This window comes from Salvelinus alpinus, chromosome 10, assembly GCF_045679555.1.
Source record: "Salvelinus alpinus chromosome 10, SLU_Salpinus.1, whole genome shotgun sequence".
Lineage (NCBI taxonomy): Eukaryota > Metazoa > Chordata > Actinopteri > Salmoniformes > Salmonidae > Salvelinus > Salvelinus alpinus.
The window spans coordinates 55,891,169-55,919,026 of record NC_092095.1 but is presented as its reverse complement, the minus strand read 5'-3'; the positions used below and the strand labels follow the sequence as shown (position 1 = coordinate 55,919,026).

Sequence of the window (27,858 nt, the reverse complement as noted above, 5' to 3'; positions counted from 1 at the left end):
ACTCGTTTCAGGATCCAGCAGGGATTTTTGAATTGGTGGAAGTGGTCGGAAATGGCACCTATGGACAAGTATACAAGGTTTGTTCCAATATATATATATATATATTTATATTATTTTCTTCATCTGTGGCCTAATCTTCGATACTGATTTCTGACACTAGATAGCTAACGTTACATTGATGCAGTTTTGGCATTGATCATCGAAATGATCCAGATGTCATGCTTGTGTGATGGAATAGATATATGTCAAAATGTCTCGTCAGGATGTTTGCCATTGCACCCCAATAATCCCTGGTTGGATTGGTAAAACTAATGATGTCCCTCTGTGTATTATTGCATGTGAGAAAATCTTTGGTGAAGTATGCAAGGTAGCTTGCAATCAATCCATGCACCACTCCATTAGCCCAAGCTCCTCTGTTTCTCATCTTCTACACAGGTTAGGCCTTAAAGCTCAGTTGATTTGTTTCTAAATTGGACATTTTTCCCCTCTTAATTTCCATGAATATTATAGATTGGTTTAGAAGTAAATGGCAACTGGGTTTGCAGACGATTGTTGCTGTGAGTGTTTTTAAAGTGCAGCACATGTCCTACATCACATTCTGCTGTGGAGAGAGGGGGAAAGGGAATAGACTCCTGCTGCCTGATGATCCAGACAAGGACTTGCTTCATAGACAATTTGGTTAAGTAAAATATCATGTGTTACACAGCAGGCTTTTTCCCTTTCTCAACCATCTGTTTCTTGGTGTCATGTTTCTCTGAAAATTATCGTGGTGACTGTTTAAAGTAATTGTTGAAATGGACCTTTTTGGAGAATTTGGTGGGTTCCTTCTCTTGGATTTTGAGGATGAGTCTGACCCACTAATGGTGACCTGCCTCTCTTCCCTGTACCCTCGTTTCCATTGGAAGGTCTGGTCTGTATTTAACCCCTCCTTTCAAACAGTCAGGCTTGCAACACTGTGCAGAGCAGCTTGAAAACAACTGGAAAGTCTGTTAAGCGGGGTGGTTCACAGGGGCTGCAGCAGTGCTGTGTCCTGGGGCTATTCTCTTAACTCTCAGGAGCAGGGTAGTCTGGACTCCTGACTGAGGAGAATCAACAATGGTAGTCTGGATGTTCGAATGTAAAAGCCGAACCATTCATCTGATCCAACCCCGTGGAACAGAGGGCTTTCAAGACCAATGCTGTTTTCTTTTGGTCATGTGACCCCATTGGTAATGGAAAACTTGCTAGCGAACATCTTCCTTCCATGAACAGATGGCTTCATGGGCCTATGTGGAGAGAATTATTTACTTTTAGGCTTTTGTCACTCACTCTCTTTACTGCTCTTTCTACATTTCACCAAATGATAGACTACAGAGTTTATTGGAATTGGTGTGTTAAAACGTTTACATCAAAGGCTCATATGGGCCTTATGCTATCTTTCGCTATTTATAGTCAGGCAGAGCATGAGCCATTCTTCCACACTGCATGGAATAGAATGGACGTCCTGCAAAAGGGCCCCGGGCTGGCTGTGTATGTGCCTGTTTAGTTCTGCGAAATGGAGGACATCCTTGGTCTAATGATTCCAAGTAAAGCCAACTTGTCTGTGGCAGCTGATTTGAAAGATGGAGAACCAGGGGGTAATAGTTTTCTTCTGAAATTCATACATCTTCATTTTCTATCCTGCAGACAGTTAGGTCTACATGCTCTGGTTTACTGTACATTTTCACAACAGACAGTCCAAATCAAATCTTATTTGTCACATACACATGGTTAGCAGATGTTAATGCGAGTGTAGCGAAATGCTTGTGCTTCTAGTTCCGACAATGCAGTAATAACCAACGAGTAATCTAACCTAACAATTCCACAACTACTACCTTATACACACAAGTGTAAAGGGATAAAGAATATGTATATAAAGATATACGAATGAGTGATGGTACAGAACGGCATAGGCAAGATGCAGTAGATGGTATCGAGTACAGTATATACATATGAGATGAGTAATATAGGGTATGTAAACATAAGTATAGTTTAAAGTGGCTAGTGATACATGTATTACATAAAGATGGCAAGATGCAGTAGATGATATAGAGTACAGTATATACATTATATTAAGTGGCATTGTTTAAAGTGGCTAGTGATAAATTTTTGATCAATTTCCATCAATTTCCATTATTAAAGTGAGCTGGAGTTGAGTCAGTATGTTGGCAGCAGCCACTCAAGTTAGTGGTGGCTGTTTAACAGTCTGATGGCCTTGAGATAGAAGCTGTTTTTCAGTCTCTCGGTCCCTGCTTTGATGCACCTGTACTGACCTCGCCTTCTGGATGATAGCGGGGTGAACAGGCAGTGGCTCGGGTGGTTGTTGTCCTTGATGATCTTTATGGCCTTCCTGTGACATCGGGTGGTGTAGGTGTCCTGGAGGGCAGGTAGTTTGCCCCCGGTGATGCGTTGTGCAGACCTCACTACCCTCTGGAGAGCTTTACGGTTGTGGGCGGACGACACTACAGTGGAAGGCTTGATTACCAACAAGGACGAGACGGCCTACAGGGAGGAGGTGAGGGCCCTCGGAGTGTGGTGTCAGGAAAATAACCTCACACTCAACGTCAACAAAACAAAGGAGATGATTGTGGACTTCAGGAAACAGCAGAGGGAGCACCCCCCTATCCACATCGACGGGACAGTAGTGGAGAGGGTAGTAAGTTTTAAGTTCCTCAGCGTACACATCACGGACAAACTGAATTGGTCCAACCACACAGACAGCATTGTGAAGAAGGGTGATACAGCCCGACAGGATGCTCTCGATTGTGCATCTGTAGAAGTTTGTGAATGCTTTTGGTGACAAGCCAAATTTCTTCAGTCTCCTGAGGTTGAAGAGGCGCTGCTGTGCCTTCTTCACAACGCTGTCTGTGTGGGTGGACCAATTCAGTGGGGTGGAGATGTTGTTACCTACCCTCACCACCTGGGGTCGGCCCGTCAGGAAGTCCAGTACCCAGTTGCACAGGGCGGGGTCGAGACCCAGGGTCTCGAGCTTGATGACGAGTTTGGAGGGTACTATGGTGTTAAATGCTGAGCTGTAGTCGGTGAACAGCATTCTCACATAGGTATTCCTCTTGTCCGGATAGGTTAGGGCAGTGTGCAGTGTGGTTGCGATTGGGTCGTCTGTGGACCTATTGGGGCGGTCCCAAAGCCATTGGATGTCAGAGGTTTACTGTATGCAAACTTCTAACCTACAAATATAGGCAGTTTGTTTCAATCAATTATTCCCCTTCCTCTAGTGAGACTGTACTGTGAACTGCACGTTATAAACTAGGCTAATATGTAGCCCAGTTATGTACACTACATGACCAAAAGTATATGGACACCTGCTTGTTGAATATCTCGTTGCAAAATCATGGGCATTAATATGGAGTTGGTCCCCCGTTTGCTGCTGTAAGCCTCCACTTTTCTGGGAAGGCTTTCCACTAGATGTCGGAACATTGCTGCGGGGACTTGCTATCATTCACCAACAAGAGCATTAGTGATGTCGGGCACTGATGATGGGCGATTTAAGTTTGGCTCGCAGTCGGCGTTCCAATTGATCCCACCGGTCTTGACCAACCATTTCTGTATGGACCTCGCTTTGTGCACGGAGACATTGTCATGCTGAAACAGGAAAGAGCCTCCCCCAAACTGTTGCCACAAAGTTGGAAGCACATAATTGTCTAGAATGTCATTGTATGCTATAGTGTTAAGATTTCCCTTCACTGGAACTAAGGGGCCTAGCCCAAACCATGAAAAACACCCCCAGACAGTTTTTCCTCTTCCACCGAACTTTACAGTTGGCACTGCATTGGTGTAGGTAGCGTTCTCCTGGCATCCGCCAAACCCAGATTTGTCCGTCAGACTGCCAGATGGTGAAGCGTGATTCATCACTCCAGAGAACGTGTTTCCACTGCTCCAGAGTCCAATGGAGGTAAGCTTTACACCACTCCAGCCAACGCTTGGCAATGCGCATGGTCGGCTGCTCGGCCATGGAAACCCATTTCTTGATTCTCCCGACGAACATTTCTTGTGATGACGTTGCTCCCAGAGGCAGTTTGGAACACGATAGGGAGTGTTGCAACTGAGGGCCGACAATTTTTACGCACTTCCACACTCGGCGGTCAAGTTCTGTGAGATTGTGTGGCCTACCACTTTGTGGCTTGAGCTCTTGTTTCGCCTTGACATTTTCACTTCACAATAACAGCACTTACAGTTGACCGGGGTAGCTTTAGCAGGGCAGAAATTTGACAAACTAACTTGTTGGAAAGGTGGCATCCTATGATGATGCCACGTTGAAAGTCACCTGAGCTCTTCAGCAAGGGCAGTAGAATGACAATTTTTATCTATGGAGATTGCATGGACGTGTGCTTGATTATATACACCTGTCAGCAACTGGTGTGGCTGAAATAGACAAATCCACTAATTTGAAAGGTTGTCCACATACTTTTGTGTGTGTGTATATAGTGTTTTTTCTCCTACCTCCATCAGCTGCCTGACACCAATGCTAGGTCAGTAACACTGTTAGTTAACCTATCAGACAGACGAGTGAGCGTGTGGTGTGAATGAGGGGCGCTAGCTGGAACTGGTGGAGGAAGAGCAGCTGTCCTAGGCCCCAGACAGAGCCTGCATGGCCAGGCAGCTTCATTACAAAGCTGGTTTTGTCTCTGGCTCTGTTTGTGAACCACCACCAGACCCACAGAAAGGATGTGTTCATCAGCCGGGTCTCAAATGCTGAATAATCAACTAGCCCTGTTCCGGAAATACAACTTTCTATCTCTTTCTGTGAGCCCTTTTCTTCTTCTTCTTTGCAAAGTAGTTTTTCACCCATTCAAACCTCTCACAATAAGACAATCAAGCACAGTCTATTTAGTCTTCTGAAGGCTCAAGCCAATTTCTTGCATTGAAATACAGTTTTGAAACGCTGACTTTTTTTTTGGCCAACCTCATCTCTGTCCCCTTCTGTTTGTTATCTTGGTTTTCATGGTTTTCAAACTGTTTGCCTTGTAGGTATGTTTTTGTGACACTGTTTGTCTCCGAACCAGTCGCCACAGCCTGTTTGATGCAGCTAGCCCAGATGACATACAGTACCTCACTGAATGGGTGACCTTTTCATTTGGAGCTTTTGACAGAAGCGGGTTGCAGGCGCTCTAAGAACTGAAATGCCATATCACAGCCCCGTGCAGTACGATGTGGCTCTTCTGGATTCAAATGCCTGCAGCCAATCACAGCAGCAGAGGCAAGGTGGCAGTGATTGTTGTCTGGGGCTAGTGCCAGGTTTAGATCTTACTGTTAAGCTCAGTGGTAGCTCGGGGGTTTAGATTGACTTGGCCAACCAGCTGAATGACCTTTTTGAAGTCTTATCTAACTGTCAATATGTGGGTGTGACAGGGAAGGGTGACATAATTTTATATGCTCACTAGGGATGCAAATTTCGGCAAATATTGCTGCCGACTAACCCACCCTCATTAACCGGTCAACAAATGTTACATGTTTTCAACAGAAACTAGCCTACTATGTATGCATACAAGGAAGGACATTTTTCATTAAGCGCCTAATGGAAACATGCAACAATAGCAAGTCTATCGTCTTATAGTCAAAAGGCTATAGCCTGTTATTGAACATGCAGCTCCTGTAATGAAGCAGCTATTAAATACAACGTAATTTTCAAACTTTTGCAAAAATGCAATTTGCGGGAAAACGGGTGTAAACAGCTCGCCTATTGCGTGCACTTCCATATGTGACAGAGATGAAAATCTCAGTTAGAAACTAAGGGGGCGAATTTGGTGTGTTTTTTCCCAAGCTGGTGCGTTTACCCCCTTAGTTCGTTTACTTACTTAGGTCGGTTCGTTTGGACTGGTGTGAACTTTATCTGTACTAAACAATGCACCATGGTTCTCTCTAAAAGGGTGATTTCGGTCTGATTCAATTTGTACGTTGGTGTGGTTCGCTGCAGGTGCAGTCCGGACCAAACAGTCCGGACCAAACACAGAAAAAGAACCAGAGTCACGCATTATTGGTTGTTTGACATCGTAACTTGACATCTCTGAAACATTTATGTGAGTAGCAGCGCATTTATGAACACATATGATGCAGGTTAGGGGAGACGAGGGCCAAACCGGGGATCGAGGCTACTGAATATAGACTATTCAGGTTGCAGTTAGTGGCTATTCTCCCGCATGTTGTTGGAATACCAAAGCAAAAATAATATGAAGATTTAACACACAAGTGATGCTTCAGGATACTCATAAATGGATTTAATGTGAGCATATTTGTCCAATAAACGTATGACTTGGATGGAGAAGTGGTTTTGTTGTGCAATGTGAAACCAACCAGACCAAATGGGAAAAAATACAATGTAACAAATACTGACTCAAACTGTGAGAACTCCCTTAGAAAGTTTTGGGAATCTACTAGCAACTACTAGGATTTGTTGGTAATATGGCTGCAATTAGGCTTGTGGACAAAAAAGTTTATAGAAAAACCAATCGAACAGTAGAGAAATTATGGTTAATGGCATGAGGAAGTCTTTCTATTAAAAAAAAATGCCTCCAATTTTTGTTGGATTACTTTGAAGTAAGGTAAGACATGCCTCATTATTTGAAGTAAAGTAAAACGTTTAGGTTTCAAACAATTATACTGCCTGACGATCATGTTGCAAGGTGATTGGTGGCGCATTTATAGTCTACCTACCATTGACTATAGCCTATACACTCGAATGGCAAGCGAACTTGAATTACGAGTTGAGATCGAGAAATAAAAATAGTAGCTCTTTTTAATAGTGGCCATCACATTATAAACATTATAAAACCACACGTTACAGTCCAGTACCAGCTTTTTGAGGTGCTCTCGCGCCATCTGACAGGTGATGGGCTATTCCGCTCCTCAAACTAGGCTCTGTATGCTGTGCGCATGTGATAAATAAGATGCGTGGCGTCTAACGAAAATACACACGAGCCAATTTAATTCCACTAAATTATGCTAATTAACCAATAGAACGATAAGCAAGACCAGTCAAATGTAGTTTCGACAGAGGTTACCCATTAACATCCCTAATTCTCACCTTGCACTGGAATGAAAGCTAGTAGATACCGGTTCTCACTTACATTTTTACAGAAAGACCCTTCTCAAAACGGGCAATGTGGTGGTGCTGCTATGTTACACTAAACATTTCAAAATGGCTGATCCTTTAGTTGTGGATGCAATGGCTTAGGCTATTTCCCCCAATCGCATTGTTGTATTTCAAATCTTACTGCCAACAGCAGCTCCCCTCCTTCTGGCTCTCAACATTTCTTAATTAATTGCTTATGATAAACCCTGGTACTAGTCTCAATTGCACTAAAAGCATTGAAATAGGAGGGAGGCGAAATACATGCTTTAGGGTAATGGCTTGCTGCAGCACTACAATCTCCTTGAACGTCATTGACGTAGTGTTTGTGGGAACTCAGTCCTCTTCTCAATACCCACAAAGTGGCAGTGGTTCTTCCTCCCCAGCCAACCCCATCTTCAGCATCCGGTGTCTTCATGGTGCTCCCCTAGCCACTGAACAATTGGCCATTGTCTCATTAAGGAGACAGTCATCAGTGTCCATGCTGGTCTCAGATGTGCACAGCTTTGTATGGTTGATCCAGACTGTATCTAGTAGTCCTACGTCTCAATACAGTTAGTTGTTGGATTTGCAGTGTTTTCATATTACCATACCATTACCACCATGACCTCCTAGTCCCATTGTGGTGGTAGGATGAAGTTGTATGTTATTTCTATACCCCTGAAAAGCCTCTTCCTGTACTGACTGACTCCACAATGGGATTCTCAGATCGGTCTGATCTCTTCTTTGGCTCCAGACCAGCTGGCACTGAGAGATGGGATGGAGAGCCCTCCGGTGCGTCTGAGAAGAGAAAATGATAGCGATAAAAACAAAACCTGAAGAATTCATTAAGTTCTCCCTTGGTGCGTGGTATGTGGGGGAGGATTCCCTCTGCTGGGCTGTACAGAATGGCCATATATAGACCTAGTTAGCCAGCCACTCTGTCTGTCAGGCCTGCAGGGCTGTTGGTGCCCTGACGCTCTAATCCCTATGATGTGCCAACCTCTCTTAAACATCATGCCTCTTTCTCTTCCCTCACCACCCACCCACCTGCCTCTGCTCTGCAGTACATGTCAGGCCACTCTACAGGGATGCTGGGAGAATATACCCACAGTAACATGGTGCTGGCAGCTCCTGTGACCTCACTCTTTTGCTCTCCATCGCTTTCTTTCCCTCTCTCCCCTCTCTTGCCCCCTTCTCTCATTTTACCTGTGGGTAAACCATTTTACTCCTGCTTGCTCATAACCTCAAATCATCCCCCTACCAGTCTCTCCCCCACTCTTTCGCTCCCTCGCCCATGTCTGCTTTGCCAGGGAAAGGACTTGGCAGGTTTGTGTGGACCCAGGGTGAGAGGTCTGCTGCAGCTTTAAATAGCTTGGCCCAGTTCTGTGATTGTAAGGTGCACACTGAGGGTCATTGGTTCCAACACTCTGTTTGACACGGTGCCATGTCTCTGTGACAGAGGCAACATGTAACCCCCCCCCCGCAGGTACAGAGGAAAGGTCATAGGTAATGAGCAGCATTGAACCCTCTGTGGCAGTAACACTGTATAGGACCCATACTGGGCTAGCTTCCATATTGTATTTGGGCTATAGCCTTTATACTGGCTTTGCTTTAACATTTAATCTGTCCTAAAATGGCATCAGAAACTTGTAGTTGGGATTTCAATTTCCTCACTTTAAGCTGAGGAAGACTTAAGGATGAAGATAATTTAACGGCGCTTAATTTTTCAGCGAATGAAAGGGCTAACTTCCCAGGACCTAAACCCATGACATCACCATAGAGCAAGGTTTCTAAACTCGGTCCTCTCCCCCCTTGGTGCAGGTTTTGGTTTTTGCCCAAGCACTACACAGCTGATTCAAATAATCAAAGCTTGATGATGAGTTGGTTATTAGAATCAGCTGTGTAGTGCTTGGGCAAAAACCAAAACGTGAACTGAGTTTAGAAACCCTGCCATTAAAGGATGTAGATGGGCTAAACAAAGGAGAACTGCCGGTGACGGATGATGCAACACTGACGCAAGCACACCTGTCTGCCTCCTAATCGTCTAGACATCCCCAGCCCCTCCCTGTCTCTTCCTCCTCATCTCTCCTTTCTGTACCACTTGGCCATCTTTACCCAGGCTGCCGTGTGGGTGGTGGAGGGTGTAGACCAGGCAGGGTGTGGTGGTACTGTCTGTCCGTATGGAGGTGGGTATCCTCCAAGTAGTGCTGAGTGATTTAGTGCTTTTTGAGAGTTTTTGGTTCGATTATTTAGAAATAATCACTGTTTTCGGTATAATATTTTTGGGGTGGACATCAAATGCGCTTTGCATTATGTGGGTTGAATGATGTAACACAGAATAAAACAATTAATACAATTTCATGACATTTGTTTTATTTGATGACGACTATTTAATTCCAAGTCATCTCATCTCTGAGAAGGCATACCTTTATGACTGCTTAGTATTAACTATCAATCTCTTAGATCATGTATTTTCAGAGATTCTCCTCCATCTCAGTGTCTAAAAAGACCGGACTAGTAGGAGCGCAATGGATTATGGTCATTGTAGTTAATTAACACGTTTTCTCCCCTAAACTACAGTACCAGTCAAACGTTTTGGAAGGCCTACTCATTAAAGGATTTTTCTTTTTTAATATTTTCTACATTGTAGAATAATAGTGAAGACATCAAAACTATGAAATAACACATGCAATCATGTAGTAACCAAAAAAGTGTTAAACAAATCAAAATATATTTTATATTTGAGATTCTTCAAAGTAGCCACCCTTTGTCTTGATGACTGCTTTTCAGTGAGGTAGTCACCTGGAAGGCTTTTACAACAGTCTTGAAGGAGTTCCCATGTGCTGAGCACTTGTTGGATGCTTTTCCTTCACTCTGCTGTCAACTCATCCCAAACCATCTCAATTGGTTGAGGTCGGTGATTGTGGAGGCCAGGTCATCTGATGCAGCACTCCGTCACACTGCTTCTTGGTCAAATACACAGCTTGGATGTGTGTGTTGGGTCATTGTCCTGTTGAAAAACAAATGAGTCCCACTAAGCGCAGACCAGATGGCATGGCAGATCGCTGCAGAATGCTGTGGTAGCCATGCTGGTTACATGTGCCTTGAATTCTAAATAAATCACTGACCGTGTCACCAGCAAAGCACCATCATACCACCATTCTTCATGGTGGGAAACACACATGCGGAGATCATCCGTTCACCTACTCTGCGTCTCACAAAGACACAGTGGTTGGAACCAAATATCTCTCATTCGGACTCTCAGAAGGACAGATTTCCCCCGGTCTAATGTCCACTGCTCATGTTTCTTTACCCCAAGCAAGTCTCATCTTCTTATTGGTGACCTTTTAGTAGTGGTTTCTTTGCAGCAATTCAACCATGAAGGCCTGATTTCACACAGTCTCCTCTGAACAGTTGAGGTTGATCTGTCTGTTACTTGAACTCTGTGATCCTTTTATTTGGGCTGCAATCTGAGGTGCAGATAATTGCTTATTTCTGAGGCTGGTAACTGTAATGAACTTATCCTCTGCAGCAGAGGTAAAACTGTGTCTTCCTTTCCTGTTCCGGTCCTCATGAGAGCCAGTTTCATCACAGAGCTTGATGGTTTTTGCGACTGCACTTGAAGAAATTGTAAAAGTTCAAATTTTTCAGATTGACTGACCTTCATGTCTTAAAGTAATGATGAGCTGTCGTTTCTCTTTGCTTATTTGAGTTGTTCTTGCCATAATATGTGACTTGTTTCAGGAAACTAGGCTTATGTCGTGCGTCACTATTTCACAGGAGCTCCATTTGAATATAAACAGTTTTATATTTTTTTATCAAAAATTCACTCTGGCTATCTATTCCGATTTCAGAGCACTTTCATCTGTGTGTGAGAGCGCAGAATAACTGATGAATTTAAGAATGCCTAACACCGTTTTTAATTTGGCCGGTGTCAGTAAACGTTGGCAAAAAACGTAAATTGTTTCCAGCAGCACAGTTTGTCACCAACGCTCTGGATGACATAAAAACAGCCTAACTAGCTCTGTTAGGGTGAGTAAAATGGTCAGTGAACGGTTCTCTCATGTTAGCCAGTTAGCTTGAGTGCTTGACTGTTGTTAGGACAGAACGCTCAGATCAATCCTTGGAGAGATGGGTGGGGCTAAAGCTTAAGAGGGTGTGAACGATGCTGAATGGGTGTAGACAAAGCTCTCCTGCAGGTACCAAAAAATTCAAAGGCCATTTTCTCAAAAGTGAAGTTACAAGTTTATCAACTTTCAAAGCGGAATTACTTTCCCATTGTTCCTCAAATGCAGTGTATGATATACCGCTGTGTATCTCTGTGCCTCTGCTTTGTGCCTCTACAATTTCAAATGTTGCTACGTAAGACCGAATCAAGGCGGTCAGTCACATATGGACTTGATCTTTTACCAAATAGGGCTATCTTCTGTATACCACCCCTACCTTGTCACAACACAACTGATTGGCTCAAATGCATTAAGAAGGAAAGAAATTCCACAAATTAATTTTTAAAAAGGCACACCAGTTAATTGAAATGTATTCCAGGTGACTACCTCATGAAGCTGGTTAAGAGAATGCCAAGAGTGTGCAAAGCTGTTAAGGCAAAGGGTGGCTACTTTGAAGAATGTAAAATATATTTTGATTTTTTTAACACTTTTTTTGGTCACTACATGATTACATATGTGTTATTTCATAGTTTTTGTCTTCACTCTTCTACAATGTAGAACATAGTACAAATAAAGAAAAACCCTTCAATGAGTAGGTGTGTCCAAACTTTTGACTGGTACTGTATGTAGAATATTTTCCCCCTACTACATTGCACATTCAGGCTAGATCTGATTTATCTCCAGAGAAACTGCATTGAGCTCAAATAAATAAATAAATGGAACCCAAATAATTGAACTGACGCCGGTCAATTAATTGTTTAAAAAGCGGAAAAATTATTGTCATTTTGGTTAATCGCTCTGCACTACCTCCCAGGACAAACTGTGTATTTCTGGGAGGACTCCGCACATTAAAGGCTGGCTGGCCAACCCAGTAGGAGGAGTTGAGGGAGCATCGGAGCGAAGCGGCAGGGATGATGCTGGCCTGGGGTCCATTTTGGCTCCTTGTTACATCCACTAGGCCCTTTGGTGTACCAGATCCACCCAGTCCGCTAGTAGTTTTTTGGTCAGATCTGTTTAACCCCAAAGTGGAATGGACGAGGGACCAACATGGAACCAGTATGAAGAAAAATTAAAGATCCTCTTGAACATTCATTCTCCTATAAACAGATCTATATTTAGGTAACACCTGTAGGTGTGGGTAGCTTTGGAAACATGTCTCTGTGAAGTGCTCCAAGCAGCAGTGTTGAGCTCCAGTACACAGGCCTGTTAATGTGCGCTATGCAGCAGGAAGCTAACCGGCCTGCTCAGTTAAATGGTGCTAGCTGTGGGTTAATCACTATTTATAGCCTTCCACAGTTGGTGGAGGCACAATTGTAGGTTAGTATGCTGGGAGTGGAGGGCCATAGGCAGTAGGCATGTCTCAGTGGGTTAACTCCATGGTGTCTGCACAGACTGTAGTCTAGCTCCTATTACCCTCTCGGGTACAAAATGATCACAGATCGCCCCTTTAATCTCTGATCTAGCAAGGTAGTATTGGTATTTGGTACTACGCTGGAAACCTTTGCTTCAGTTCCATTTGAGTGCACAGCCATTGAAGCCTTTCCCTCTGGGATCAATCAGCTGGTCTGGTGTTGAACGTGTCACCCACTCTGTGACAGGGACACGGTCTCACCCTGTTTCACAGTGGCCGTATCTAGACTTGACAGTTCATGCAGCTTTTAGTGTTCTGATCATAGTGTTCTGATCATGGAATTCTGAACGCGTCATGCATCTATCTACACCTACATATAAATGTCTACCGTGTCCAGATTCCCTTTTCCTGCGCTATATTCAAATGTCAGAATGCTTTCTATAAACGGTGGGATAGGCAAAATATGATAACACAACAACTGATGGCAGTAGCTAACTACTGTAGCTAACTAGCCAGATAACCTCTGTAGCTAGCAAGCAAAACTAAAGGTATTGCAAACGGATTAGCGTAACTGTAGGGACAGACCTTGTCTGGTGCTGACTGTTAATGTCTACACTTACATGCGACTTCTGCTATGAGAATACAAAGATGGCATTGAAAAGATGGTCTAGACCAGGGGTGTCAAACTCAAATACCCAGTGGGCCAAAATGTAAAACCTGAACAAAGTCGCGGGCCAACATTGAACAAATGAACCTTTTAATATGGACCCAAACAAGTTTTGCTTTAACATTGAATATGGAACAAGCATCGCTTATTACCATACAATATATAATTTAATAGTGGAGACATGCAAAATCGAATTTCAAATGAAAAAACACATCAATGGCATTCATTTATTAAATAAATCAAATTTAAATAAAAATCGTATGCCTCTTCTATTTGCAGCCTTCTGATTTAAATACCAAAATAAACTTTTTCCACTGGCTAATAATTTTACAAATAAAATGATAATAAATCAATCAACCATTCAAGCCCATGCCTTGTAGCAAGAAAAAGTGCACAAAGAAAACGTTAATTATTGCACACTGATCTAATCTGATATTCTGATATTCTGCCTCCCACTTGTCCAGAAAGCTCCTGTTTTCTGCCTTTCTTTTCGCCATTTTTGGGAAGGGATAGCGCGCTGACAGTTGTAGCGTCTATGTTGCTATGACTACTGTCACAGAGGAGAGGGCGTTTCTGGGTCCTGTCCTGATTGGCGCGCGAAAACAACAGCAGAGCATTATGGGATTCGTAGTATTAGCGGTGAATGCGCTGTATAATACCGGCGGGCCAGCTCTAGTAGTAATTTGGTATTGTCTCGCGGGCCAAATATAATTACCCCGCGGGCCAGAGTTTGACACCCATGGTCTAGACGCACAAAAGTCGCTTTGTGGTCTGATTGTGTTCAGATCTGTCTCGACCACCTCAGTCTGGACGCATTCAGGCTACCGAAAGTGCATACAGTGGGCGACGTCATCTGTACTCCTCCCAAAAATCTTGTGTTTTGGGACTGCGGCACCTTTTCATTATAACGGTGGAGGAAATACATTCCTAGCATGTGAGGAATATGTTTCCTGGCCTCATAAAAGCTAGCCACCTAGCTAATATTTAGATTTTTTTTTTTTTTTTTGGCTACAGTTTGCCTGATCTGTCCATGTGCTCACACTTTGTGTGTGTGTCTTCCCTACACACACAGTCCGCTGCAGCTCTTTTGTCTCTTCTCCCCTCTGCTCTGGCCCTTGCTCTAATGGCTGTCACAAGACCCACACAGCCCCTGGGCCGTCCACACCACTGCCTGAACACAACTCTGCTTTGTGTGTGTGTAAGTGTGCGTGATGAGCGATCCGTTGAGCCACCTCATTATCATACAGGGGCGAGACACAAAAGCCCCTCGCGAACGAGACGGTGTTCCCATCCGGGGCCAGTCTGAGCTTCAACAGACTTTCCTTTCGGTGTCCGGTTTCTCACGTAGCACCTCGTCGGTTCAATCCGCAAACAAGCAGGTGAAGTAGACCACGCTTTGAGTCTATTGAACGAAACTCAGTTTTTATGGCTGGTACTCTATTAGGAATTTAGAGTCGCCTCTTCCATTGAGGTCACAGCCCTTTCTCTCCAAGTGCTGAAGGAAAACGTGTTTTCTGTCGGGAGTGTTTCTTCAGAGGCTGTAGCAGCTGCACTGTGATCAATAGCAGCTGCATTATTGACTGGTCTCCTCTCACAGCCCGCTCAGCTTTGGCTGGCTTCTCTACTGGCCTAAAGTGGCTGGCTCAACTCCTTCAGTCTCTCGCTGACTCTGTCACGTGTGGCTCTATATCCGATCGGAGAATGCACAGACATCTACATGGAGTAAACCTCGACCTCTTCCCCCATCTCTTTCCGCCTGTCTTTGTCTGTTCTGTTCCCCCCCCCCATCCATAATGTGTTCTGGTGGTTGTAAGAGGTCGGGTCAGTTGGCTGGTATGTGTAGTAGATACAGTATAGTACAGACTGTCTGGGCTGTCTCGTGCTGCTGCTCACTAGACCATCTCTCTCTCACCACTGCTCATCTGGTTTGTGTTGAGAGGCAACAATATACGTTCCTGATCTGTGTGTTTATGCTTTCTGTGTGTGTGAGGCGTAGCCTAGCCTATACATTGCCTGCCCTAAGGTGGATTAGCTCGTCACCCAATGCCTGTACCCCCCTCTACCCACCCCCTCTCTCCCCCTCTACCCACTCCCTCTCTCCCCCTCTACCCACCCCCTCTCTCCCTGCTCAAATGTCACCTTACATCTTCATCTGACCCCTCCCCCTGGTGTTATTAGCCCCCCATTACCAGCCAGCTCACCTCCCTTTACACTGCCTTTGATGTGCTAGGCCAACCTTTATGGCAGCTAGGCTATATGCTTTAGCAGTGTGTGGCATAGTAACATGGATGGATGGCAGTAACAACATGGATGGATGACCGTCCGTTAGAGCAAGCCAGTTTGTTGTGAGCTAACTTATTACTGTGTAGGATGACGTAAAGTGACTTCAGCATTCTGGCATTCCTCTGGGAAGCTCCGCCTCTAGTGGGAGATGGCTTATGTGTTGCCAGAGAATGGTTGATTTGAGAAGGATGACGAGGAAGGAATGGGACCGCGTGGGATTTGCTTCTGGTTTTACTGGATGAATGTAGAAGAACAGAGGAGAGGGTTTCAGTGCTCTGTAGAGAGACTGTGTTGAATGGCCTACTAGCTAATAGTGTGTCCGTGTGATCTGTCTTCCTCTGGTTGTAGTCTAAGGAGCGGGGAGGTTGTATGTACGCCTGCTGAGCTCCAGTCTTTAGAGTTGGAGAGAGGCCAGCACATCTGGCCGTGGTTAGGGGCTTTATGAAGTGTCTGGAGCTCCCTGCTCGGTGATAACCCCCCTGCTTCAGGTTACCTCTCCAGGGCCACCGTATCAGACCAGGGGCCCACTAAAGACCCCTGAGTCAGTCAGCTCCTTCCCTGGCTGCTGTGTCCAGACAGGGCCCCTGTAACTCAGCTCCAGCAGGTTGGGATTGGAGGATGGGGCTTGAGGTGAGGTGACTGTTTGTTGTGTGATAGTGGAGGGGAGTTTAGGACTGATATGGGAGAGGGGACTGGCTGGAGCAATGTGGGCCCTCCCGAAGCCTTATCTCAAACCGATTTGGTTGATCGATCATCCACTTCCTGTCTATAGCCTACATTCCTTCCTGCTTTATTTTCTAGTCCACCCCGCCCCATGACCTGAATCTGAGACATGAGAAATCAGTGGGCACAAAAATACATTCATGTCACGAGTAGTGAATTGGCCTAAATATCCATCAATGTTACGGTGATTCCTTTTCATTTTCTGGATAAAACCGACATTTTCTTCCAAAGATTGTCACCCAAGTGTCATGCTTAAGGACTGCGTTCTCTGGGCTCACGGAGTGGGGGGCCGCAGGGGGTGAAAACTGAACCTCTCCAATGCACCTGTGAACTTTAACCTCGACCAAAGGCTTGCCTGTCTCGACGGGGACTCGAGTGATAAGTAATGTCACTGATGTTCTTATAGACAGATCAAAGTTGAGAGGATTATAAGTCCAGAGAGTAAAGGCATGGAGGCTTTCATCTCATCCGTAGCTGGAGAGAATAAGTTGCTCGGCTTTTGTAATTAACCATGCATATTTTCAATTGACTGTGGATTGTTCACTCATAATAGGCGATGGTCCAGAGATGGTCGTCAAGTGTGTGTGTGCGTGTGCTTCTTGTTCAGATACACAGCTGCTTCTATCATCAAAAACAACACTGCTGTGGTCGTTATCATACACACTGCAGCCCCACAGTAGTGGAAATCCCCATTCTGGTTTCTATCCGGATAATTATTAGCAGCTTTTATCTGTTTTGAGGGGTTTGAAACTGAAGGAGAGTAAGAGACTATTTCTGTCTCTGTTTATGTAAGGAGTGACTGGTGCTGAGAGGGAGAGAGGAGGACTGTGGGAATGTTTGTTCAGCCCAGACATCGTAGCCCCAGTCCATGTCTGTCTGTTTGGATGCTAGTGATTGTTCTGTGTCTATGCTAGGCTTAACCAGCCACATGACGGTACACAGTGGACTGAATCAAAGTGATGATGGTTGTCTATGGAAAGAACTCTTACGGTTGGTCACCTGTAGGCCACTAAGTACACAGCTAACATGGGATTTACTGTAAGAAGGCATGTTTTGCAAGTTCAAGTCGCGCGCACACACACACTTATTAACCCTCTAACCCAGCTGATCAGTGTATTACTGTTACCCTCGGTTGACCTCGTGATGACTGACCTGCTATCTTCTCCTTTTCTCTTCGTCTCTACAGGGGAGACATGTCAAAACTGGACAGCTGGCCGCCATCAAGGTCATGGACGTCACAGAGGTAAAGAAGTTCAGACTAACTGTAACCCCTCCCCCCACCGTGTGTGTGTGTATTGTTCAAGGAGGATGTTACATGGCCGGGTCTATTGGTGAAACAATGTAGTCCGAAGCTGAGCTGAGATGACCTTTCACATTTCAAAACAAACTGCCCGCTCTGCCTGTTTTATTTGTCAACCAGGTCTCTCAGATCAGCTGACCATTGTCTTATTTGGGCCTCAGATTAAAGGATAAATGGCCTCACGTCAGGTGGTTTTGCAGGGTTATTACTTTGAGATTAACGCAAAGAGCCTAAACCAGGGTTGTTGAAAGTGTCTTAGCCTATTCAAAAATCAAATTAATATAAATGTTTATTTCTGTGAGGAAGTAAATACTTTGAAAATGCTACCTTCAATTGGGGGCCAGTACAAGCTCTTGATGTATTTTAGCCTTCTATATATATGTTGGTGTATATATAATATGTGTGTATATACTGTTATTTTGAAGTGGAAACGTCTAGGAGCAATAACGGCTCAGCTGCAAAGCAGTAGGGCTCACAGACCGGGAGAGCTGAAGCATGTAAAAATCGCCGGTCCTCGGTTGCAACATTCACTACTGAGTTCCAAACTGCCTCTGGAAGCAACGTCATCACAAGAACTGTTCGTCGGGAGCTTCATGAAATGGGTTTCCATGGCCGAGCAGCCACACACAAGCCTAAGATCACCATGCACAATGCCAAGCGTTGGCTGGAGTGGTGTAAAGCTTACCTCCATTGGACTCTGGAGCAGTGAAAACACGTTCTCTGGAGTGATGAATCACGCTTCACCATCTTGCATCCCGTCGGACGAATCTGGGTTTGGCGGATGCCAGGAGACTGCTACCTACCCCAATGAATAGTGCCAACTGTGACGTTTGGTGGAGGAGGAATAATGGACTGGGGCTGGTTTTCATGGTTTGAACTATGCCCTTTTAGTTCCAGTGAAGGGAAATCTTAACGCTACAGCATACAATAACTTTCTTGACGATTCTGTGTTTCTCACTTTGTGGCAACAGTTTGGAGAAGGCCCTTTCCTGTTTCAGCATGACAATGCCACCACCGTGCACAAAGCGAGGTCCATACAGAAATGGTTTGATGAGATTGGTGTGGAAGAACTTGACTGGCCTGCACAGAGTCCTGACCTCAACCCCATCAAACCCCTTTGGGATGAATTGGAACGGCCACTGAGTCGGGCCTAATCGCCCAACATCTGTGCACGACCTCATTAATGCGCGTGTGGCTGAATGGAAGCCAAGTCCCTGCAGCAATGTTCCAACATCTAGTAGAAAGCCTTCCCAGAAGAGTGGAGGCTGTTATAGCTGCAAAGGGGGGACCAACTCCATATTAATGCCCATGATTTTGGAATGAGGTGTTTGACGTGCATGTAGTGTAGTTAGCCAACTCCTCAGTTAGAATGTACAAGTCTACATGGAAATTCTTTGAGGTCCCGTCTACATTTCAGGAAGAACTTTGACTTCTCCGTAATCAGCCGCTTGTAAATCTCAGTATAATAAGCAGAGCTCATTACAGCTAAAGCCAGCGGGATGTTTTATGGCTAAATTACGTCATTTTGAGGCAGGCAGGCAGGAGGGCAGCCCTTTGCTCTCTCTGTGGCATTCTGCTTTTATCTACTGAAATAGGACCTCCCAGTGAATATGGAACTAGCTGGGACACACACACACTAATGAGAACCCCCCCCTCCCCCCCACCCCATCCCAAGGGACTTGTGGCTAGTTTTATGATATAGCCTTTGCAGTATAGGCCTACCATGTGGCCCATGTCATTTAACATAATGTTTACTCTTAAACATTGCCTAAGTAAAATTCTCAATTCCGTTGCATGCCAATGTGGTCATTCTGGTACTAGACCAGTTTCTCTGTCCTTATGCCCTGACTTGCCCCCTGCCTGCCACTCCCTGCTGCCTGTCATGAGTAAGGCTCTGATGTGTTGCCTAACCGTTTCCTGCCATGGGTGTCATAGGGCATGTCTCACCTGGTTTCCACTAGTTACCCCAGCCACAAAGCCAAAAAGGTTTATCGCTAAAATTCATGAAAACAAAAATGAGTTTTTTTTTGTCTTCATTTTAGGTTAGGCATAAAGTTAGCATTGTGGATAAGGTTAGGCTTAATACAAAATAAAAATTAAGAAGAGAGATTGTAGAAATAGGTTGGGTTTATTACTTTGTCTGCGGTAACTAGTGACGACCCACTCCACCCCGCTGTTACGTGGTCATACACCTGCCCTGATATAGCCTCTAGTCTAAGATATGATGGATAGATGTAGTGAGATTTCACCTCTATAGGCAGGTTACGTACACACACACACAAGTACAGTCATATGAGTATGAATGACTCTGTAGCTTCACCCTGCCAGGTAGAAGAGCACTTGTTATCTCAACAGCAGCTCTCTGTTGTCCTGGCAAAGTGTTACTGTTGCTGAGAGAGGGAGAGGTGGGCATGGCAGTCCTGGGCAGCACTGTTAGCCAGCTCCATGCTCTGCTCTCCCAGTTTAAATGCCTGGCTATGCTGTGTATTGTTTTACCCTTTGACCTACATGGTGCTGAGTTAACCGCTTGAATGATAATGGCAATGAAATGTACATTTCTGTCTAAATGGACAATGACATGCCCAAAAGTGAGTCGTCGTTTTTGTCCTAGTGATTGTCAGGAATGCTCGGGCAGCCAGCCGCCTGTCCCTGTTCACAAACAGCTGCGGGAAACATGGGAAAGGGGGAGGGAGGGAGCGCAGCAATACGGCTGCCTGCACAGCCGACAGACAGCCCCTACCTGCTGGTACTGGAAGGGTCTGGTGGAAGAGAACTTTGTGCTTGTACCTACGTGCATCTTTAAACGCACCACCGCCGTCACAGTAACTGGGCATCGCTCTTCACTAATGTCCCCATCGTCCAGACTCCTCCTTCCCACCAGGGCTTTCTGTAAGGCAAGGGGTTTAACACTCGCGGTGTGTCAGTTACTGTCACTGTTAATCATTCTTTAAGTTGTTGCAACACAAGAGATTTAGCTACTGGCGGGGTGACCTTTTGCTGTCTTCCTCGGTTTTCATGTGAGGTGGGGGAGGGAGGCTGTTTTTATGTGGGTGTTTAGGTCTTGGATGTGTAAAACCCCATTGATTTGTGAGGGGTTGTGTGTGGAGGTTATGGATGTGGGGAATGGGGATAGCACATTGAAATCATATTCTACTGCTGAAAAGCCTGATAAAAAATAAATAAAATTATTATCTCCTGTAATTGGAAATAAATGTGTAGGCATGGGCTCTAATGGAATTCCAGTTTAGCTGAGGGGATTTGATGTATACATGTACAGTTGTATTAGGGATGTGACAAATGAAAGAAGTCTTTTAAATAATAAAAAAAAATATATATTTTCTGTAAAAACAATAAGTAAAATTCCACGTCAATTCCCAATGCTGCTGCGCTATTGCCAGCAACGGTTTGGGTCTCACGGTTAGTCCCTTTCCAGATGGTTAAGCATTGCACCTGTACCTCAATTCCACCTCACAAAGTTTGCATTTCCTTCTCATTTAACTTCTCGAAGTATTGCCATACAGGGCTTAGCTGCTGTCGCTTGCCCTTCTGTCTTTTTCCATCCATTAACTACGATGACATAACGTTTGAGAGTCGACTCAAAATTAATTGATACGTCGACACCCATGTGACTCCTAAGATTAAGTATTTTTAGAACGGAGGAGACTGATTTCCGTGAAGACAAACACTCGCATCTTGGATGGCGAGAGAGGAGCGGTGCACAGTATAGGCAGGTTGGCCACCAGGCAGACAGGCCTAGTGCACGGTTCTGACTATCGGCAATCAAAAGCTGTGTCTCACAACGGAATGCGGTACACACTCGCATCATTAGAGAAGAGAAAGAGCAGGCGAGCCAGGGAGAGGGCGGAGGGGGCAGGCAGAACCGGGCTCATATGTCTTGGGAATCTGTCTCTCGCAATGTCTTGTCTTCCTTGATTCGCAAATTCACCAAAGTAGCCTAAAGTTCGTCTCGTCATCTTTGGTTTTATTTAAATTACACAACTTTCCCCAGGCCTTTCACAGCCTATTTACTCTAACACGGAAAATAATATGTAACTGCACTGTGATTTTAATTTTGTGGAAAGAAAACGTTTCTGTTTGGGGTTTTTCTTAATGTTAAGGATCTCAATTTAGTTTAAATGTTCACACCCCTAAGTCGTATAGAGAGATGGGTCACAGATAGTATAATGGATTCTGTCTGCCATGGACCACACACACACACACACAATGAGATACATACATCATTAATTCCCAAACAAAGAAGTCGTTAGGGCAGTGTGTGTACTGCGTAGCCGAGATGTCACATTGTTTAGGGGCCGTGGATGAATGACGGTTTAATTCCCCTCTACAAAGGCACTTACCAACCCTCACGAGACTTGGCCTTTGTGGAATGTGGGAAATGATTGACTGTTATCCATCTGTAACCGTCCACACACACGATAGTTGTTTTCCTAAGACGTCTTCCTCCTGCGGCCTTCTCTCTTTATCTAATGACTAATGGTGTCTGTGTGCCTGTAGGATGAGGAGGAGGAAATCAAACTGGAGATCAATATGCTCAAGAAGTACTCCCATCACAGAAACATTGCCACGTACTACGGTGCTTTTATCAAGAAGAGTCCCCCGGGGCATGATGACCAACTGTGGGTGAGTGTCTAGCAGGAGTGTTTCCCAATGGCTGAATAATCATAAATGGTAAATCTACAGCAGCATAAGTCAGAGCAATATCCCTAAGTCTTTTACTGTTTTGACACTCATTTAGCCTTAGAAGTGCTTATGTATTCATCTGAGTGTGTGTGTGTGGCCTGTAGCTGGTGATGGAGTTCTGTGGGGCGGGCTCCATCACAGACCTGGTGAAGAACACTAAAGGCAACCAGCTCAAGGAGGACTGGATCGCCTACATCTCCAGAGAAATCCTCCGGGTGAGCCTCTCCTCCGGCCCCCTCCATCCCCTCTTTCCTTTTACCTTACTTTTCCTGTCTTCAGTCTCCTTGTTCATTGCGTAATACACATGTAAATAGAACTCTATCAATGCTCTGGTCTTAGACATGTGGTCTCACCTCTACACACCTCCCTCTCCTCCTCTTCAGGGACTGGCCCACCTGCACGCCCACCACGTCATCCACCGTGACATCAAGGGACAGAACGTCCTGCTCACAGAGAACGCCGAGGTCAAGCTTGGTGAGTGACATTATGTTTTGTACGTTACGGACAACAACCCTGATTGGTCTAAACCATGCAGCTGCCAATCTCAGCTCCAAAATCATAGCCATTTTAGCCAGTCACCTTGTCTAGGCGTTTACTGCAATGCAGTTGTATATAACTAGTTTCAACTTGTCTCTTCTGATTGGTTGTCTTCTCAGTGGACTTTGGCGTGAGTGCCCAGTTGGACCGGACGGTGGGGAGGAGGAACACATTCATCGGGACGCCCTATTGGATGGCGCCCGAGGTCATCGCCTGTGACGAGAACCCTGAGGCCACCTACGACTACAGAGTATGACCCTCGCCCTCTTCCACACAGTACTCAGATGTTTTAGCCCTTATATGAACCTGCCCCCTATGTCCTCCTTGACATCTTTAGCTACTGGTACGATGTGGGGTCGAGGATGTTGCTCTTCAGTACTGATGTAGTGTGTGTGTGTGTTGCTATGTCTGATGCCTCTCTCACTGTGTGTCTCTCAGAGTGACTTATGGTCCACTGGAATCACTGCCATTGAAATGGCCGAAGGAGCTCCTCGTAAGTACCTACCTTCCCCAGATCCCACCTCTATCGTCTCTTTTAGATGGCAACTCTATTGGTTCCTTCTGCCCTTGTCTTTTGCTTTTCTCGCTGTCATGTTTATACGGATTCCCTCCTTTATCCCTTCTGGTGTGTGTGTTCACTTTCAGCGCTGTGCGACATGCATCCGATGCGAGCACTCTTCCTCATCCCAAGGAACCCTCCCCCTCGACTCAAGTCCAAGAAGTGGTAAGTTACCAAGATTCTGTCAGCTGGGTTTAGAGGTCTCCTCTCTCGCTCTCCTCCTCCTCTCTGAACAGCTGTGGCACATGGGAGGAAGGCCTGTTGGCTCACGGCGAGGCTCCCCAGCCCTCGTTCCGGGGGAAAACTCAACCCTCAGACTTTCCTCTGGCACCAGTGCATTTACGATTATGACCGCTTTTCTTCTGAGACGGGTTTTTCCCCAGAATATTCATTGTATATAAGTTATGAAAGGCTCACTGGATTTCTGTCTAAATGGATAAAACAGGATCTTCCTATTTCAGACTTGTAGTTTCACATGGCTCTTTTGACGGTAAGTTTAGTTTGTCTGTCAGAGATTTATTTTATGTCAGACAACGAGCCCCTCAGTCCACATGATTACTGGTGGTAATACGACTGGTGGTAATCTCATTAGTGGCCTCATCTGTCTTGACCCCCCCCCCCCCCCCTTCAGGTCTAAGAAGTTTTGCAGCTTCATCGAGGGCTCCCTGGTGAAGAACTACAACCAGCGTCCCCCCACCGAGCAGCTGCTCAAGCACCCCTTCATCAGGGACCAGCCCAACGAGAGGCAGGTCCGCATCCAGCTCAAAGACCACATCGACCGCACCAAGAAGAAGAGGGGGGAGAAAGGTGAGTCTACCTGTTCAATCACAGAGTCTTAAAGTAATACTGTGAAAATGATGACAGTGCCCTTTTAGTGTAAGAGCTGTTTGAAAAGATTGCCTGAAATCTCTGCTTGTTTCAAACCATTTTCCCAACTCAGACCAATCCCAGATACTTTGGGAGAATAAATTGCTCTTTGCTAAGAACCATTTTAATTGAAAACAATCACATTAACATACTTAATTGTTACCCAGAAATTATTTGATGTTGACATAACATCTGCTTTGGGCCTTTTTAATGTGCTTTACATTTACACTGAATAGCCCATGTTTCTACATCTTGCCACACTATCCACGTCTTGTTTTTCAGATGAGACTGAATATGAGTACAGCGGAAGTGAGGAGGAAGAGGAGGATGCTGGAGAGCAAGAGGGAGAGCCTAGGTAATGTCTTAGTGTTACATGTTGATGTACACAGTTCATTTTGCAATTCACAATATAGCGGGATAGCACTCCTCACCTGCCACCAGTGTAGTGAACGCCTACCTGGAATCGCTAAACAACTCCACCCATCTGACACAGAAACTAACCAACTATTCCCTTGAACAAAATCATGAACTAACTCACCATTCCATTGAATTAACTCATGAACTAACATACTGTTCCCTTGAACTAAATCACTATTCCCTCGTATCCGCTGGTCCACCCTGCAGCTCCATAGTGAACATGCCGGGGGAGTCGACGCTGCGTAAGGACTTCATCCGGCTGCAGCAGGAGAACAAGGAGCGCTCGGAGGCGCTGCGCCGACAGCAGCTCCTGCAGGAGCAGCAGCTCCGTGAGCAGGAGGAGTACAAGCGCCAACTACTGGCTGAGAGACAGAAACGCATTGAGCAACAGAAGGAGCAGAGGAGGCGACTGGAGGAGGTAGAGTTAATAAACATTGATTCATTGATTTTGTTTTTAGTAAAACTTGTATGTAGAATTTAGGGTGCAAGTACAGTGTGACGTGCTGCATGCTCTGAATAACTCTAATTGGCTAGTTCTGCTGTCTGAAGAAATGGGCGGGGTGTAGGTTGATCCTGCAGCCACGATTGGACAGAGAAACTGTGATCACCCCATAGAGGGTCGAACTTGGATTGCCCACAATGACGCAGCTCATGCTGTCACAGAAGACTGCCATTACAAGGATGAAAGGCGTCCTATATTTCTAGATCTATAGACAGCTGCTCCTCGCTTGATCAATTCACCAAAGCCTGTATTTGACCTCCCATCCTCTCTTGTTTTCCTCAAATCATTCAGATCACTGCTACTATGGAAAATCATTGCCATAGTAGCAGCGATATCTCATAATATCTTTGAACAGGGAATCCCAACTAGAATTTCAGCTCTCCCTGTGTGTCGTATCCCTGAGGTTCTCTCTCTGTCACCCCCTCCTGGTGCCTCACAGCAACAGCGGCGCGAGCGCGAGATGAGGAGGCAGCAGGAGCGCGAGCAGCGCCGCCGCGAGCAGGAGGAGAAGAGGCGCATGGAGGAGATGGAACGACGGCGGAAAGAGGACGACGAGCGCCGGAGGGCGGAGGAGGAGAAGAGGAGGAGCGACCGTGAGCAGGTAGGTCTTTAAGTGACAAGAAGCACTCTAATTGGCCTACATGCTGGGCAGTTTTGTCACTTCCTGTATTTCATCCAATCATGGAGGCTGTGTTTGATTGACAGGAGTACATTCGTCGACAGCTGGAAGAGGAGCAGAGGCACCTGGAGATCCTGCAGCAGCAGCTGCTCCATGAACAGGCCATGCTCCTGGTAAGAAACTTGCATCCTACCACTTACTTTCCAGGGGCGTGTTCAGGAGGGCGCAACGTTACAGAACGTTCAGAAATTGGTTACGTAGAACACCCAGTCTTTGTTAAGTAGAACAGGGAATGGTGTCTGGAGCTGTATTCTATTACATTTGTATTGACAACGTTGTAAATGTTGCACCCCACTGAGAAAGACCCTGTTTTCAGGACTGGATCGCACATTTAGGAGCAAGCTCTTTTCTAGAACATAGATGGTAATCAAGGCAAGGTGTAATGGCTATACTGTATGATATATGGTTGATGTTAGCTGTTGTATAGATTTGTCATTCGGAAATACCCTACAGGAAGATGGAGTTCCTATGTTTCTCGGTCGGTGTCTCTGGTTACATTCACATCCTGAGGAATATATATATATATGTCACCTTTTTGTTTCTTTATTGCTCAGCATTCACCATTCTGTCTTGCTTCCCATAAATTGAACCATTCAACACTATTCACCCAATCCTCAACTTTGTTTCTATTACTCGCAAAAGAAGGTTGTAACATGAATTTATTTGTGGGTAATGAAATGAAAGAATCTGCATCTTATTGTAGACTTTATTTAACATGTTTGTAGGCTTTAATTGATCAAGTTTACGTCATCTTTATAGAACTAGGCTGAACCAGTCTTCAAGTGCTTAATTTAATAGAAATGCCCCCCAAGGCAGCATTAGCTTATACATGCCATTAGCCACTTTCCCCCATGTCTAATGTGCCTCAACTCAGCCGCGCACTCTGCATCAGGAGTTCAAATGGAGGGAGCTGGAGGAGCAGCGGAAGGCGGAGCGTCTCCACAAGCGTCTGCAGCAGGAGCAGGCCTATCTGCTGTCCCTCCAGCACGACAATAAACCACCGCAGCCCTGCCAAAAGACTGAAGACCCCAAGAGAATGTCCCCTGACAGTACTAGCAAAGCCCCTCAGACAAAGTCTCCAGGCCCCGTAGGCGATAGAGCCCCAGCACCACAACTACACTTCCTCAACAATGTTAATGCTATTGCTTCACGGAGAACGTCCTGCGATAACACTAGGTCCCCACAAACCCACTTCCTGGACAACGTCCCTGCTAACGCCACACGGAGAATGTCCTCAGATACCACAAAGTCCCCACAAACCATGTCCTGGGATAATACTACCAAGACCCCTCAGAAACTGTCCCCAAACAGTGTTGAAGACTCAGAAAATACCCCCTCTGACAATAGCGATGCCCTAGCAACCCAGTCCACAGACGTTACTAAACCCTCACAGACCGAGGGCCTAGACGGCCCCAAGTCCCCACAGACCGACCACTCGGAGCCTAGCGACGCTCTTGGTGATCCTCAGCCAATCAGAGAGGTGAACCCCAACACGACATCACTTCCTTCTCCTGCTGCCTGCTGCTACTTCTATTCTAGCTGCCTGCCCCCCCCTCTCCACACAGCGTGTTATGTTAGTCCTGGTGGTGTGAGCTGGAGTTATGGTTTTCTTTTTTCTTTCAGTTATCGTCTTAAAATAGTGTTTAATACCTCACACAGTCCAATGTAGCGCTGCATTTAATGTATGCGACACAAAATAGCCTGTAACTTTACCTTACTAGGATAACAATGTCGTTGTCTGTTTCTGATTTGGTGGCGCTACACAAAATTATTAGCGAATAGACTTCTCAGCCAACCATTTTGTTTGACCTTCCGGGTAAGAGGAGAGGACAGTGAGAGAAAAGAAAGCCAGTCGCTCACAACCACCACCTCTCTAAAACTGAACTAATGCACAGCTGTGTTGCTTCACTTCTGGCTCTAGTCTTTGCTTGACTATCTGATGCTTCTCTACTAAAACGTCTTGAGGATGACGTGTCTGAATCTTGAGAGGACTGAGCAAGAAAAAGACTAAGTATAGAC

The 27,858-nt window shown here is 45.3% G+C and overlaps 1 protein-coding gene across 7 annotated transcripts in view; it reads left to right on the top strand.

Moving 5' to 3' along the window:
• The window catches only part of LOC139532295 (mitogen-activated protein kinase kinase kinase kinase 4-like), a 47,456-nt gene that overhangs the window by 869 nt on the left and 18,729 nt on the right, over positions 1 to 27,858 (top strand). For 5 of the 7 annotated variants that reach the window (XM_071329717.1, XM_071329720.1, XM_071329719.1 and 2 more), the window contains exons 2-15: positions 12 to 77; positions 17,464 to 17,520; positions 22,093 to 22,218; positions 22,383 to 22,493; positions 22,662 to 22,752; positions 22,935 to 23,065; positions 23,254 to 23,308; positions 23,461 to 23,539; positions 24,006 to 24,181; positions 24,524 to 24,596; positions 24,866 to 25,076; positions 25,600 to 25,761; positions 25,866 to 25,952; positions 26,714 to 27,319. In XM_071329717.1, coding sequence (XP_071185818.1) covers positions 12 to 77; positions 17,464 to 17,520; positions 22,093 to 22,218; positions 22,383 to 22,493; positions 22,662 to 22,752; positions 22,935 to 23,065; positions 23,254 to 23,308; positions 23,461 to 23,539; positions 24,006 to 24,181; positions 24,524 to 24,596; positions 24,866 to 25,076; positions 25,600 to 25,761; positions 25,866 to 25,952; positions 26,714 to 27,319 — 2,031 coding nt within the window. The remainder of the gene's footprint in view (positions 1 to 11; positions 78 to 17,463; positions 17,521 to 22,092; positions 22,219 to 22,382; positions 22,494 to 22,661; positions 22,753 to 22,934; positions 23,066 to 23,253; positions 23,309 to 23,460; positions 23,540 to 24,005; positions 24,182 to 24,523; positions 24,597 to 24,865; positions 25,077 to 25,599; positions 25,762 to 25,865; positions 25,953 to 26,713; positions 27,320 to 27,858) is intronic. The other 2 variants (XM_071329715.1, XM_071329721.1) reach the window with 2 other exon arrangements.